The 17,179-nt window shown below is 46.6% G+C and overlaps 1 protein-coding gene across 1 annotated transcript in view; it reads left to right on the plus strand.

Moving 5' to 3' along the window:
- Positions 1–765: 765 nt before the first annotated feature.
- Positions 766–17,179, plus strand: part of SLC2A6 (solute carrier family 2 member 6) — a 31,871-nt gene continuing 15,457 nt past the window's right edge. Inside the window, exons 1-3 of the mRNA XM_063935847.1 lie at positions 766–909; positions 3,708–3,870; positions 5,211–5,417. Coding sequence (XP_063791917.1) covers positions 821–909; positions 3,708–3,870; positions 5,211–5,417 — 459 coding nt within the window. The 5' untranslated portion in view covers positions 766–820. The remainder of the gene's footprint in view (positions 910–3,707; positions 3,871–5,210; positions 5,418–17,179) is intronic.

The following is a 17,179-nucleotide window of genomic DNA, read 5'->3' on the forward strand; positions in this document are numbered from 1 at the left end:
TACTCCTGTGTCTGTCACACTGTACACACGGGTAAGGGAACCTGGCGATCTCTAGATGTAGTGAGAGTAGAAGACATGCTTGGATTTGTAGTTCCTCAGCGGCTATGTGTGTATAAGAATGATGTGGTGAGGGGCCGGGTGGGAGTTTCCTGATGGGGCTGTGACACGGGATCCGGTCTGAAGATCGACAGTGTCTAGGTCGACAATGTTTAGGTCGACCACTATAGGTCGACAGTCACTAGGTCGACATGGATGGAAGGTCGACAGGGTTTCTAGGTCGACATGTGCTAGGTCGACAGGTCTAAAGGTCGACCTGAGTTTTTCACATTTTTTATTTTTTTTTGGATTTTTTCATACTTAACGATCCACGTGGACTACGATTGGAACGGTAATCTGTGCCGAGCGAAGCGGTAGCGGAGCGAAGGCACCATGCGAGAGGACGCGGTGCACTAATTTGGGATCCCGGTCACTCTACGAAGAAAACGACACCAAAAAAAAAAATTCCTCATGTCGACCTTTAGACCTGTCGACCTAGCACATGTCGACCTAGAAACCCTGTCGACCTTCCATCCATGTCGACCTAGTGACTGTCGACCTATAGTGGTCGACCTAAACATTGTCGACCTAGACACTGTCGATAAAACGAACCACACCCCTGTGACACGGCTGGGCTGTATGTAAGTGTGTAAGAGATTTCCCTCATTGCACAATACCGCACTCTGACCCCTCCCCGGCTCTGGGAAACCACCTCTGACTCTCTCAGCCTGCAGGCTACACTCTGTCCTCCCTGCAGCATGAAGTAGCTCCACACATCCTTACCATGGAGAAGCCTCTGCTGAGCGATGCTGAGAAACCACAGTACCAGTCTGTGGGGAAGACCCTGCGCGAGGCGGACAAGAGATACGTCCGGTGAGTGGGGAACTACCCCAATATATATATATATATATACTGTATATACTGACTTCTCACTGTGTGCTTCCAAAACTAGGGGAGATGTACTGAGCCTGGGAGAAAGAGAAAGTAACAGACAATCAGCTCCTAACTGCCATGTTACAGGCTGTGTTTGAAAATGACAGTTAGGAGCTGATTGGCTGGTACTTTATCTCTCTCCCAGGCTCAGTACATAGACCCCTTAATGAATTCATGTTGGAGATTTAATACTTTCACATGGTGCAGATGACTGTAATATCATCATGGGGACAGAAGCGTGCATACAAGTGTAGTGGGCGCCCCTCTGTGTGTGACCACTGTATTATTACTGCTTGTAGTTGCCGTTAGTAACCTCTGACACGAGGAAATGTTCTGCCGGTGTAAGATGCTGATACTTTTCCATAGTGTGGGAACAATGGGTTTATGGGTCGATTCAGACCTGACCGCTATTGTGCGAATTTTCAAGTCAGCAGATTATCTACGTACGGATTATAATGCGCAGGCGCGAGGCCAGACTGCGAAAGAATCCAGCAAATTTTTTGATTGCTTTGTGAACGCAAGCGGATTGACAGGAAGAGGGCGTTTGTGGGTGGTAACTGGCCATTTTCTGGGAGTGTCAGGAAAAACGCAGGCGTTCACAAGCGTTGTCAGGGAGGGTGTGTGACGTCAGCTCCGCCCCGATCAGCCTGATTGTGTCGCACTGGAGGAGTGAGTCCTGGGCTGCGCACTCTGCACAGACTGGAAAAACCATTCCATGGTGAGTGAGTTGGGAACGGATTTGCAGCTGACCGGTGTTTGCAGAGCTTTTCGCACGGTGTACGCAGACTTACACGGGGCGGGTTTTCACTCTGTCTGGCGACTATCTGATGGCAAACCTCCGCAAATTCACAGAGGAGCGGTCAGGGCTGAATTAGGCCCTTAGTCAGAGTTTTGGTTGTGAGATGTAAAAATGACATGACTGGAGATATCTTAGGTAATTGCGCCCAATGCTACATGCTAAGAGAAGTCTTTCAGGCAGTGCTTGGCCTTGTAGTGCACCAAATGCTGGCAAACCACAAGGTAGCCTTCTTACAGTATATACTAGAATTTTGTTAAACAGATTTTTTTTACAGGGGTAGGTATTATAGGGCAGCATCATTAAGAGTGTATGGGTATAAATTGGGGTTCTTGTATTCCTGTTCTCGCCTGCAGGGGTCACTGTTTGAGCTGCTGTCTATGGTAAGATCCTGGTTATCAGCCAAATACTTTACACAGGCAGCACTTGTAACAGTGACACATGGGGGGTAATTCAGACCTGATCGTACGCTAGATTTTTTCGCTGCGCTGTGATCAGATCAGAACTGCGCATGCATATGCACCGCAATGCGCAGGTGCATCGTACGGGTACAAAGCGGTTCGTTGCTGAGCGATGGATTTAACGAAGAATCCATTCGCAATCGCAAGGAGAGTGACAAGAAGAAGGCGTTTGTGGGTGGTAACTGACCGTTTTCTGGGAGTGTTTGGAAAAACGCAGACGTGTCCAAACGTTTGCAGGGCGGGTGTCTGACGTCAATTCCGGTCCCGGACAGGCTGAAGTGATCCTGAGACTGCACAAGATCTTTTCGTACAGCTCGGCTGCACACGCGTTCGCACACTTGCACAGCTAAAATACACTTCCCTATAGGCGGCGACTATTTGATCGCAGCGCTGCAAAAAAAAAATAGTGATCGATCGGGTCTGAATTGGGTCATAGAGGCCAGTCACAGTTACTGTGGGCTGTGGAATGACACAATGAATGCAGTATAATCTGAGTAGAAGTTCTTATTTCTAATGAAAGTTCAGTTGTTTCCCAGATTACACAGTCGTCTTAAAGGAGGAAAAACAAAATCACACATACAATAGCTGATGCCACCTCCGTCAATCACTACAGAAGGAAGCGGTTGCTTCATTTTCCAGCAGCAGACACCAGAGCACAGTAACCACTTCTCCATATCACCGGACATGACAACATCTCAGAATGTCACTAATAAGGGTAGACTAGGGGGATGTGGGTCACCAGGGTGAGAAGATCTCTGTGCCCAAATCTATAGAATTGTTGGGGTTATGCGATACATAAGCCAGTTTTACGTGCGGGTCATTCCATCTTCTGCTCTGGCCCCCATAGGCTCATAGACCCCCCCACCCCAATGTTCCTGAAACGTATTCATGAACGCAGTTACTTAGTTGCCTACTGTATATGAAGGGGAAATCACTGCTGTCATTTCTGGGCCTCCATTAGTGCAGGTGAATGTATGTATTAGTTATAGGAACAGTAAACCAATGTACTATTACTAGATGTTGAAGAGAGGGCCGCTCATCAGCCTTTGCATGATGTAAGTGCACCAACACAATAATATACAGTATGTAGGTGCACCAACACAATAATATACAGCATATATGTGCACCAACACAATAATATACAGTATGTAGGTGTACCAACACAATAATATACAGTATGTAGGTGCACCAACACAATAATATACAGCATATATGTGCACCAACACAATAATATACAGTATGTAGGTGTACCAACACAATAATATACAGTATGTAGGTGCACCAACACAATAATATACAGCATATATGTGCACCAACACAATAATATACAGTATGTAGGTGTACCAACACAATAATATACAGTATTTAGGTGCACCAACACAATAATATACAGCATGTAGGTGCACCAACACAATAATAAACAGTAGGTATCGAGTCCTACTAATGCACCATCATGACCAGGTCCTGCTTCTCATTTACAGAACACTAGACAACAAGAAGATGTTCCTGGCCGCATTCTCCGCAGTCCTGGGGAACTTCACGTTTGGCTATGCCCTGGTGTACCCCTCCCCGGTGATCCCAGTCCTGGAAAGAGATTCTGATCCCAGTATGCACATTACATACGCAGAGCAGTCCTGGTTTGGGGTATAAATCTTCCCTTTCTCTTTATACTTTTCCCATTTGCTCCTCTTTACTACAAATCAGAGTCAGGCCCTCCGTGAGAGCTGCCGTCACTGACGGGAGCAAAGCAGACACACCTGAAGCTGTCCCTGATTTGCTGTGACCGCACCCTGTAGTCTTCTTCTATAGGTGTTCATTGTTCTCCTAAAATGTGACCAGTACTGTAGGAGATTGATGCATTTGTCAGTTATGCAGCTTGTTCTCTATTGTGGTTCAAGTCAAACAAAAGAAAACTGCAGAGAAAAAAAAAACTTTAAATAACAAAAACCTTTTCAATGAGAAAAAAAACTTATATGGGGAAAAAAACGTAGTGGAAAGGGAGTCTTCCCGGTCCGGCTGTTTTCAGCTTTACTGCTGTTTGATGATGTCAGATGCCGGGAAACGCTCCGCTCTGCCACATATGATGTCCGTCTGTCGCTGTGCCGCTGCCCACTGGTAACCAACGCGTTTCATAGCTCTGCGGCTACTTTGTCAACGCTAGTAATGTTTTCTCAAGTGACATTATTTATAGGTAAAACTTAATTTTTCCATAAAAACAGGAAGTGACCTGTCAAAAATTAAGAAGTGGCCTTATAAAAAAAAATTCCTATATTTTTAACAGGTCATTTCCTGACTTTTTACTTCCTGTTTTTATGGAACAATAAAGTTTTACCTATAAATAAGGTCACTTGACAGAACATTACTATCCTTGACAAAGTAGCCGCAGAGCTGTGAAACGCGTTGGTGAGGAGTGGAGCGGTTCCAGCGTCTGACATCATCAAACGGCAGTAAGGCTGCAAAGAGACGGACCGTGAAGACTCCCTCGCCCCAATCCACGCCAAGATATCAGGAGGTTTAGGGTAAGGCTAGGGTTAGTCACTGCAAGTCTGCACCTGCGCTATCTGTGGCCGCTACAACCACAACACGATCAAGTCGCAGTAAGCCCCATTTTTCAAAAAAGTCTATAAACGTTGTGTGTTATGTTACTGGATGCTGGATGTTATTTCTTTTATGTATTTATTTTCCCTTCCCACTCCTTTTTTTGTTATTTAATATTGTTTTCCTCTCTCTGCAGTTTTATTTTGTTTATTTGCCTTGAGCCACAATGACACCCGCTCATCACAGTAGTTACAGAGGCGCTCATTCTATTGGTGAAACGCCGCTTAGTATACTGCACACAGCGCAGAATGCTTGTTTTCTCCTTTTTCTTATATCCAGAAACATATATAAAGTCTGCCGCCCGTTTGGTTTTACGGTCTATGAAAGAAACGTGAGTGAACGTATAACGGAATGCGCTGCATTTCTTCTCTGCTTTCCTTTGCCAGTCCGTCTTTGCTCTGGGCACCTGCGCAGGAGGTTTAAGCTCGATGTTCCTGAACGACCGGCTTGGACGCAAACTGAGCATCATGTTCTCCGCGCTACCTGCGGCCGTGGGCTTCCTCCTCATGGGAAGCGCTCAACATATCTCCATGTTACTCCTGGGCAGGATCCTAACAGGCTTGGCAGGCGGCATAACGTCATCATCCATACCGGTAAGTGGATTGCGGGTGGTACCTCTGACGGCCAGCGGAGGATTAGACATATGTCCTTTCTCTATAGAACATGGGTTATTGTATCGTTCTGCCCAGCAGAAGTCTATGAGGCCAATCTGGGGACTGAACCAATGTTTATAAAAAATACTGTCTATCGATTGGAATGGAACCAGTGACACAGCTGAGGCATGAGGCACATGTTGTATTAGAGGCTAATTCCCGGAGTACCTCATGGCTCAGTGATGTGACTGTCTCCTGCAGAATTTATAGAGCGTACTGATAGGATTATTGCTTTGGCCTGTACTAGGGATGGTCACAGATGGTTTTATGACATCGATGTTATCCATCAATTGATGGATGGTACCATTGATGGAAAAACATAGATGTCATAAAACCATCTGTAGGGATCCATCGATGGTTTCACTCACCGATGGTCATTCCTGCTTTACTATGGAATGAGCTGCATGCCAATCAGCAACTGGGGGCGAGGCTTCGCAGGTGTCAGGGGCAGAGCTATTCTCTGTGTCCCAACACATTGTAGGAAAAAAACATACAAACATCTGGTTCTCTGCCATCGATGGCAAAAGTATGCAACATTGGCCATAGACCATCGATGATTTAGAATCATGGCCATCCCTAGGCTTATTTCATTGTGTGTAGCGGTCAGGTCAGCTTTGTGTGAGCCTGGAATTTTGGGCAGGAAACATATAACTGCGGCCACTCCATCCATCCATCCACGTCAACCGCCAGTGCAGCCATTCCCGCTACGTGCAATATGTTATACACCACAGACAGGGCACTTCCAATTATTATGTCTCAGTCCACACACAGTGCACATTGGGCCTAATTCAAGGTTGATTGCAAAACAACATTTTCGTCTAATGGGCAAAACCATGTGCACTGCAGGTGGGGCAGATGTAACATGTGCAGAGAGAGTTAGATTTGGGTGGGGTGTGTTCAAACTGATATCTAAATTGCAGTATAAAAATAAAGCAGCCAGTATTTACCCTGCACAGAAACAATATAACCCACCAAAATCTAACTCTCTCTGCACATGTTACATCTGCCCCCCCCCGCAGTGCACATGGTTTTGCCCATTAGAGGAAAATTTTGTTTTGCAATCAACCTTGAATTAAGCCTTTGTGCCTGGGTAAGTAACACTTTATTCTCTTTATACTCCTAATGACATGACATGAGACTTTCCTACAGTCACTCTCGGGTTGAGTTTCTTGCTGGAATAATGCCTGCAGCTGCTGCAGAACCTCTCACCGCACGTCCCTGCCTCACTGTCATTTATTGCCCTGCATCCAGTATGTATAGCGGGACTCTCCTTTAATGTATAATAGAAGACCACAACTGCTATTCTCGCTTATTTTGTAATTGCAATGACCTGTATGAGTAACTAGTGGCAGCTACGTCTATAGCTGAAGCAATTTCCCATAGCCTGGTTTATTGCTGTTAGAATATAACTGGAGAAAGCAGGATATCAGGGTATAACTGGTGTATATATATATATATATATATATATATATATATAATACTGCTCAGCCAATGGCCTAAACTAAATACTGCAATTATCTACAGTGCATGTACCAATGAAATACTTCTATATAACTGCACAAGTGCCTCCGAGCGCCAGCATAGAGAGGTACAACACTGGCTGAGGAAGACACCAATATATTATACAGGTGATAAAAAAAAGTTGAGACTACAAAGTAAAACTCTGGAGACAATGGGGGTCATTCCAAGTTGATCGCTCGCTAGCAGTTTTTAGCAGCTGTGCAAACGCTATGCTGCCGTCCACTGGGAGTGTATTTTAGCCTAGCAGAAATGCGAACGGTTGTATCGCAGAGCGCCTGCAAAACATTTTTGTGCAGTTTCAGAGTAGCTCAAAACCTACTCAGCGCTTGCGGTCACGTCAGACTATTCAGTTCCGGATTTGACGTCACACACCCGCCCAACGTTTGCCCAGCCACGCCTGCGTTTTCCTGGCACGCCTGCGTCTTTCCGAACACTCCCTGAAAACGGTCAGTTGCCACCCAGAAACGCCCACTTCATGTCAATCACTCTGCGGCAACCAATGCGACTGAAATGCATCGCTAGACCCTGTGCAAAACTGCATTGTTCGTTGTGCCCGTACGTCGGGCGTGCGCATTGCACCGCATACGCAAGCGCAGAACTGCTGTTTTTTAGCCTGATCGCTGCTCTGCGAACAAATGCAGCTAGCGATCAAATCGGAATGACCACCAATAACAAACTCGGCAGTGAGACCTCTATATACTGCAGCCAATGTGTCAGTATATTACTACGCCCAGACACATCCAGCACCTCCACCTACTGTAATACAAGTGACAGCTGCTGAGTAAGACGGGAACAGCTTTGTATCAGTATAATCCAATGTTGGGATTTTATAGGAGAGAAGCACTATGTAAATGAGGAATACATATCACATACAGTATATATCATGCAGCAGTTCTGAGTGGGGGCAGATACAGCCAGAGGGGACATCTCCGCTTTGTCATACCCCTATGTAAATGTTACGGTGCGTTTCGCTGAATGGAACCATGACACTACCCCCTACAAGGGCTCCTCTGTCCCCAGCACACGGCCAGGACATTACTCACATACCGCAGCTATTTCTGTAGGGATCGGAGCTGCAGGTCGTTATCCACAAATTAAACACTGCATGTCTAAGTTGTAGGATCGATAATTAACCGCCCCATGAATATGCCACAAATGTGAAATAATGGGGGTGATTCCGAGTTGTTCACTCGTAGATTTTATCGCTACGGAGCAATTAGTCGCAAACTGCGCATGCGCAATGTTCGCACTGCGCCAAGTAAATTAGCACAAAAGTTTGGTATTTTACTCACGGCCTAACGAAGATTTTTCATCGTTCTGGTGATCGGAGTGTGATTGACAGGAAGTGGGTGTTTCTGGGCGGAAACTGGCCATTTTATGGGAGTGTGCAGAAAAACGCAGGCGTGCCAGGATAAAACGTGGGAGTGTCTGAAGAAACGGGGGAGTGGCTGGCTGAACGCAGGACGTGTTTGTGACGTCAAACCAGGAACAAAACTGACTGAACTGATCGCAGTGTAGGAGTAAGTCTCGAGCTACTCAGAAACTGCTAAGAAATTTCTATTCGCAATTCTGCTAATCTTTCGTTTGCAATTCTGCTAAGCGAAGATACACTCCCAGAGGGCGGCGGCCTAGCGTGTGCAATGCTGCTAAAAGCAGCTAGCGAGCGAACAACTCGGAATGAGGGCCCATGAGCGAGTTCTAAATGAAGAAATCCAGCATTGGATACATACAGTGACCATCCCTGTATAACGCAGCTGCAATGTTCCGGATACATACAGTGACCATCCCTGTATAACGCAGCTGCAATGTTCCGGATACATACAGTGACCATCCCTGTATAACGCAGCTGCAATGTTCCGGATACATACAGTGACCATCCCTGTATAACGCAGCTGCAATATTCCGGATACATACAGTGACCATCCCTGTATAACGCAGCTGCAATGTTCCGGATACATACAGTGACCATCCCTGTATAACGCAGCTGCAATGTTCCGGATACACACAGTGACCATCCCCGTATAACGCAGCTGCAATGTTCCGGATACATACAGTGACCATCCCTGTATAACGCAGCTGCAATATTCCGGATACATACAGTGACCATCCCTGTATAACGCAGCTGCAATGTTCCGGATACATACAGTGACCATCCCTGTATAACGCAGCTGCAATGTTCCGGATACATACAGTGACCATCTATGTATAACGCAGCTGCAATGTTCCGGATACATACAGTGACCATCCCTGTATAACGCAGCTGCAATGTTCCGGATACATACAGTGACCATCCCTGTATAACGCAGCTGCAATGTTCCGGATACATACAGTGACCATCTATGTATAACGCAGCTGCAATATTCCGGATACATACAGTGACCATCCCCGTATAATGCAGCTGCAATATTCCGGATACATACAGTGACCATCCCTGTATAACGCAGCTGCAATGTTCCGGATACATACAGTGACCATCTATGTATAACGCAGCTGCAATGTTCCGGATACATACAGTGACCATCCCTGTATAACGCAGCTGCAATATTCCGGATACATACAGTGACCATCCCTGTATAACGCAGCTGCAATATTCCGGATACATACAGTGACCATCCCTGTATAACGCAGCTGCAATGTTCTGGATACATACAGTGACCATCCCTGTATAACGCAGCTGCAATATTCCGGATACATACAGTGACCATCCCTGTATAACGCAGCTGCAATATTCCGGATACATACAGTGACCATCTATGTATAACGCAGCTGCAATGTTCCGGATACATACAGTGACCATCTATGTATAACGCAGCTGCAATGTTCCGGATACATACAGTGACCATCCCTGTATAACGCAGCTGCAATATTCCGGATACATACAGTGACCATCCCTGTATAACGCAGCTGCAATATTCCGGATACATACAGTGACCATCCCTGTATAACGCAGCTGCAATGTTCCGGATACATACAGTGACCATCCCTGTATAACGCAGCTGCAATATTCCGGATACATACAGTGACCATCCCTGTATAACGCAGCTGCAATGTTCCGGATACATACAGTGACCATCCCTGTATAACGCAGCTGCAATGTTCCGGATACATACAGTGACCATCCCTGTATAACGCAGCTGCAATGTTCCGGATACATACAGTGACCATCCCTGTATAACGCAGCTGCAATGTTCCGGATACATACAGTGACCATCCCTGTATAGCGCAGCTGCAATATTCCAGATACATACAGTGACCATCCCCGTATAATGCAGCTGCAATATTCCGGATACATACAGTGACCATCCCTGTATAACGCAGCTGCAATGTTCCGGATACATACAGTGACCATCCCTGTATAACGCAGCTGCAATATTCCGGATACATACAGTGACCATCCCTGTATAACGCAGCTGCAATGTTCCGGATACATACAGTGACCATCCCTGTATAGCGCAGCTGCAATATTCCGGATACATACAGTGACCATCCCTGTATAACGCAGCTGCAATATTCCGGATACATACAGTGACCATCCCTGTATAACGCAGCTGCAATATTCCGGATACATACAGTGACCATCCCTGTATAGCGCAGCTGCAATGTTCCGGATACATACAGTGACCATCCCCGTATAACGCAGCTGCAATGTTCCGGATACATACAGTGACCATCCCTGTATAACGCAGCTGCAATATTCCGGATACATACAGTGACCATCCCTGTATAACGCAGCTGCAATATTCCGGATACATACAGTGACCATCCCTGTATAACGCAGCTGCAATGTTCCGGATACATACAGTGACCATCCCTATATAACGCAGCTGCAATGTTCCGGATACATACAGTGACCATCCCCGTATAACGCAGCTGCAATGTTCCGGATACATACAGTGACCATCCCTGTATAACGCAGCTGCAATGTTCCGGATACATACAGTGACCATCCCTGTATAACGCAGCTGCAATATTCCGGATACATACAGTGACCATCCCTGTATAACGCAGCTGCAATGTTCCGGATACATACAGTGACCATCCCTATATAACGCAGCTGCAATGTTCCGGATACATACAGTGACCATCCCCGTATAACGCAGCTGCAATGTTCCGGATACATACAGTGACCATCCCTGTATAACGCAGCTGCAATGTTCCGGATACATACAGTGACCATCCCTGTATAACGCAGCTGCAATGTTCCGGATACATACAGTGACCATCCCTGTATAACGCAGCTGCAATATTCCGGATACATACAGTGACCATCCCTGTATAACGCAGCTGCAATGTTCCGGATACATACAGTGACCATCCCTGTATAACGCAGCTGCAATATTCCGGATACATACAGTGACCATCCCTGTATAACGCAGCTGCAATGTTCCGGATACATACAGTGACCATCCCTGTATAGCGCAGCTGCAATGTTCCGGATACATACAGTGACCATCCCTGTATAACGCAGCTGCAATATTCCGGATACATACAGTGACCATCCCTGTATAACGCAGCTGCAATGTTCCGGATACATACAGTGACCATCCCCGTATAACGCAGCTGCAATGTTCCGGATACATACAGTGACCATCCCTGTATAACGCAGCTGCAATGTTCCGGATACATACAGTGACCATCTATGTATAACGCAGCTGCAATATTCCGGATACATACAGTGACCATCCCTGTATAACGCAGCTGCAATGTTCCGGATACATACAGTGACCATCCCTGTATAACGCAGCTGCAATGTTCCGGATACATACAGTGACCATCCCTGTATAACGCAGCTGCAATATTCCGGATACATACTGTGACCATCCCTGTATAACGCAGCTGCAATATTCCGGATACATACAGTGACCATCCCTGTATAACGCAGCTGCAATGTTCCGGATACATACAGTGACCATCCCTGTATAGCGCAGCTGCAATATTCCGGATACATACAGTGACCATCCCTGTATAACGCAGCTGCAATATTCCGGATACATACAGTGACCATCCCTGTATAACGCAGCTGCAATATTCCGGATACATACAGTGACCATCCCTGTATAGCGCAGCTGCAATGTTCCGGATACATACAGTGACCATCCCCGTATAACGCAGCTGCAATGTTCCGGATACATACAGTGACCATCCCTGTATAACGCAGCTGCAATATTCCGGATACATACAGTGACCATCCCTGTATAACGCAGCTGCAATATTCCGGATACATACAGTGACCATCCCTGTATAACGCAGCTGCAATGTTCCGGATACATACAGTGACCATCCCTATATAACGCAGCTGCAATGTTCCGGATACATACAGTGACCATCCCCGTATAACGCAGCTGCAATGTTCCGGATACATACAGTGACCATCCCTGTATAACGCAGCTGCAATGTTCCGGATACATACAGTGACCATCCCTGTATAACGCAGCTGCAATATTCCGGATACATACAGTGACCATCCCTGTATAACGCAGCTGCAATGTTCCGGATACATACAGTGACCATCCCTATATAACGCAGCTGCAATGTTCCGGATACATACAGTGACCATCCCCGTATAACGCAGCTGCAATGTTCCGGATACATACAGTGACCATCCCTGTATAACGCAGCTGCAATGTTCCGGATACATACAGTGACCATCCCTGTATAACGCAGCTGCAATGTTCCGGATACATACAGTGACCATCCCTGTATAACGCAGCTGCAATATTCCGGATACATACAGTGACCATCCCTGTATAACGCAGCTGCAATGTTCCGGATACATACAGTGACCATCCCTGTATAACGCAGCTGCAATATTCCGGATACATACAGTGACCATCCCTGTATAACGCAGCTGCAATGTTCCGGATACATACAGTGACCATCCCTGTATAGCGCAGCTGCAATGTTCCGGATACATACAGTGACCATCCCTGTATAACGCAGCTGCAATATTCCGGATACATACAGTGACCATCCCTGTATAACGCAGCTGCAATATTCCGGATACACACAGTGACCATCCCCGTATAACGCAGCTGCAATGTTCCGGATACATACAGTGACCATCCCTGTATAACGCAGCTGCAATGTTCCGGATACATACAGTGACCATCTATGTATAACGCAGCTGCAATATTCCGGATACATACAGTGACCATCCCTGTATAACGCAGCTGCAATGTTCCGGATACATACAGTGACCATCCCTGTATAACGCAGCTGCAATGTTCCGGATACATACAGTGACCATCCCTGTATAACGCAGCTGCAATATTCCGGATACATACTGTGACCATCCCTGTATAACGCAGCTGCAATATTCCGGATACATACAGTGACCATCCCTGTATAACGCAGCTGCAATGTTCCGGATACATACAGTGACCATCCCTGTATAGCGCAGCTGCAATGTTCCGGATACATACAGTGACCATCCCTGTATACCGCAGCTGCAATGTTCCGGATACATACAGTGACCATCCCCGTATAACGCAGCTGCAATATTCCGGATACATACAGTGACCATCCCTGTATAACGCAGCTGCAATGTTCCGGATACATACAGTGACCATCTATGTATAACGCAGCTGCAATATTCCGGATACATACAGTGACCATCCCTGTATAACGCAGCTGCAATGTTCCGGATACATACAGTGACCATCCCTGTATAACGCAGCTGCAATGTTCCGGATACATACAGTGACCATCCCTGTATAACGCAGCTGCAATATTCCGGATACATACAGTGACCATCCCTGTATAACGCAGCTGCAATGTTCCGGATACATACAGTGACCATCCCTGTATAGCGCAGCTGCAATGTTCCGGATACATACAGTGACCATCCCTGTATACCGCAGCTGCAATGTTCCGGATACATACAGTGACCATCCCTGTATAACGCAGCCGCAATGTTCCGGATACATACAGTGACTATCCCTGTATAACGCAGCTGCAATGTTCCGGATACATACAGTGACCATCCCTGTATAACGCAGCTGCAATATTCCGGATACATACAGTGACCATCCCTGTATAACGCAGCTGCAATGTTCCGGATACATACAGTGAGCATCCCCGTATAACGCAGCTGCAATATTCCGGATACATACAGTGACCATCCCTGTATAACGCAGCTGCAATATTCCGGATACACACAGTGACCATCCCCGTATAACGCAGCTGCAATGTTCCGGATACATACAGTGACCATCCCTGTATAACGCAGCTGCAATATTCCGGATACATACAGTGACCATCCCTGTATAACGCAGCTGCAATGTTCCGGATACATACAGTGACCATCCCTGTATAACGCAGCTGCAATATTCCGGATACATACAGTGACCATCGCCGTATAACACAGCTGCAATATTCCGGATACATACAGTGACCATCCCTGTATAACGCAGCTGCAATGTTCCGGATACATACAGTGACCATCCCTATATAACGCAGCTGCAATGTTCCGGATACATACAGTGACCATCCCCGTATAACGCAGCTGCAATATTCTGGATACATACAGTGACCATCCCTGTATAACGCAGCTGCAATGTTCCGGATACATACAGTGACCATCCCTGTATAACGCAGCTGCAATATTCCGGATACATACAGTGACCATCCCTGTATGACGCAGCTGCAATGTTCCGGATACATACAGTGACCATCCCTGTATAGCGCAGCTGCAATGTTCCGGATACATACAGTGACCATCCCTGTATACCGCAGCTGCAATGTTCCGGATACATACAGTGACCATCCCTGTATAACGCAGCTGCAATATTCCGGATACACACAGTGACCATCCCCGTATAATGCAGCTGCAATATTCCGGATACATACAGTGACCATCCCCGTATAACGCAGCTGCAATATTCCGGATACACACAGTGACCATCCCTGTATAACGCAGCTGCAATATTCTGGATACATACAGTGACCATCCCTGTATAACGCAGCTGCAATGTTCCGGATACATACAGTGACCATCCCTGTATAACGCAGCCGCAATGTTCCGGATACATACAGTGACTATCCCTGTATAACGCAGCTGCAATGTTCCGGATACATACAGTGACCATCCCTGTATGACGCAGCTGCAATGTTCCGGATACATACAGTGACCATCCCTGTATAACGCAGCTGCAATGTTCCGGATACATACAGTGACCATCCCTGTATAACGCAGCTGCAATGTTCCGGATACATACAGTGACCATCCCTGTATAACGCAGCTGCAATATTCCGGATACATACAGTGACCATCCCTGTATAACGCAGCTGCAATGTTCCGGATACATACAGTGACCATCCCTGTATAACGCAGCTGCAATATTCCGGATACATACAGTGACCATCCCTGTATAACGCAGCTGCAATGTTCCGGATACATACAGTGACCATCCCTGTATAACGCAGCTGCAATGTTCCGGATACATACAGTGACCATCTCTGTATAACGCAGCTGCAATGTTCCGGATACATACAGTGACCATCCCTGTATAACGCAGCTGCAATGTTCCGGATACATACAGTGACCATCCCTGTATAACGCAGCTGCAATGTTCCGGATACATACAGTGAGCATCCCTGTATAACGCAGCCGCAATGTTCCGGATACATACAGTGACCATCCCTGTATAACGCAGCCGCAATGTTCCGGATACATACAGTGACCATCCCTGTATAACGCAGCTGCAATGTTCCGGATACATACAGTGACCATCCCTGTATAACGCAGCTGCAATGTTCCGGATACATACAGTGACCATCCCTGTATAACGCAGCTGCAATGTTCCGGATACATACAGTGACCATCCCTGTATAACACAGCTGCAATATTCCGGATACATACAGTGACCATCCCTGTATAACGCAGCTGCAATATTCCGGATACATACAGTGACCATCCCTGTATAACGCAGCTGCAATATTCCGGATACATACAGTGACCATCCCTGTATAACGCAGCTGCAATGTTCCGGATACATACAGTGACCATCCCTGTATAACGCAGCTGCAATGTTCCGGATAGATACAGTGACCATCCCTGTATAACGCAGCTGCAATGTTCCGGATACATACAGTGACCATCCCTGTATAACGCAGCTGCAATGTTCCGGATACATACAGTGACCATCCCTGTATAACGCAGCTGCAATGTTCCGGATACATACAGTGACCATCCCTGTATGACGCAGCTGCAATATTCCGGATACATACAGTGACCATCCCTGTATGACGCAGCTGCAATGTTCCGGATACATACAGTGACCATCCCTGTATAACGCAGCTGCAATGTTCCGGATACATACAGTGACCATCCCTGTATAACGCAGCCGCAATGTTCCGGATACATACAGTGACCATCCCTGTATAACGCAGCCGCAATGTTCCGGATACATACAGTGACCATCCCTGTATAACGCAGCTGCAATGTTCCGGATACACACAGTGACCATCCCTGTATAACGCAGCTGCAATATTCCGGATACATACAGTGACCATCCCTGTATAACGCAGCTGCAATGTTCCGGATACATACAGTGACCATCCCTGTATAACGCAGCTGCAATGTTCCGGATACATACAGTGACCATCCCTGTATAACGCAGCTGCAATGTTCCGGATACACACAGTGACCATCCCTGTATAACGCAGCCGCAATGTTCCGGATACATACAGTGACCATCCCTGTATAACGCAGCTGCAATGTTCCACCAGTGGGCAGTCAGGGTCTCTTCTGTCCCTGCTGCCAGCAGAGATGTCCTCTAATGCAGGGCTATCCATGAAACCTGGACTGTCAGTGCCTCCTGAGTCTGAGAGGCCCTGGAATGAATTGTGCACACTGTGGAATAGGCCCGTGGAAAGTTACGCTTCATTCTATATGAAATCTGTAATCGCTGCTCCTGATTTAATAATTTCAGGAATAAACACGCTGGATAACGAGTCATTTATACACAGCAGAGGTTACTTTCTCCTATATTCATATGTTAATGAATAGCTCCAACACATCCTGTGGTGCAGTACAGAAATAGCTGGGGGATGTGACTGAGGACGCCCCCGTGTGTTTGGGGACAGAGGAGCCCTTGTATGCTATAGTGGCATGGTTACATGCAGCGTACCAGATCATTTATTGGCAGCGTGACGCAGGAAATCCATTTTCCTCCTGTATT

This window comes from Pseudophryne corroboree, chromosome 8, assembly GCF_028390025.1.
Source record: "Pseudophryne corroboree isolate aPseCor3 chromosome 8, aPseCor3.hap2, whole genome shotgun sequence".
In the NCBI taxonomy this organism is placed as follows: Eukaryota; Metazoa; Chordata; class Amphibia; order Anura; family Myobatrachidae; genus Pseudophryne; species Pseudophryne corroboree.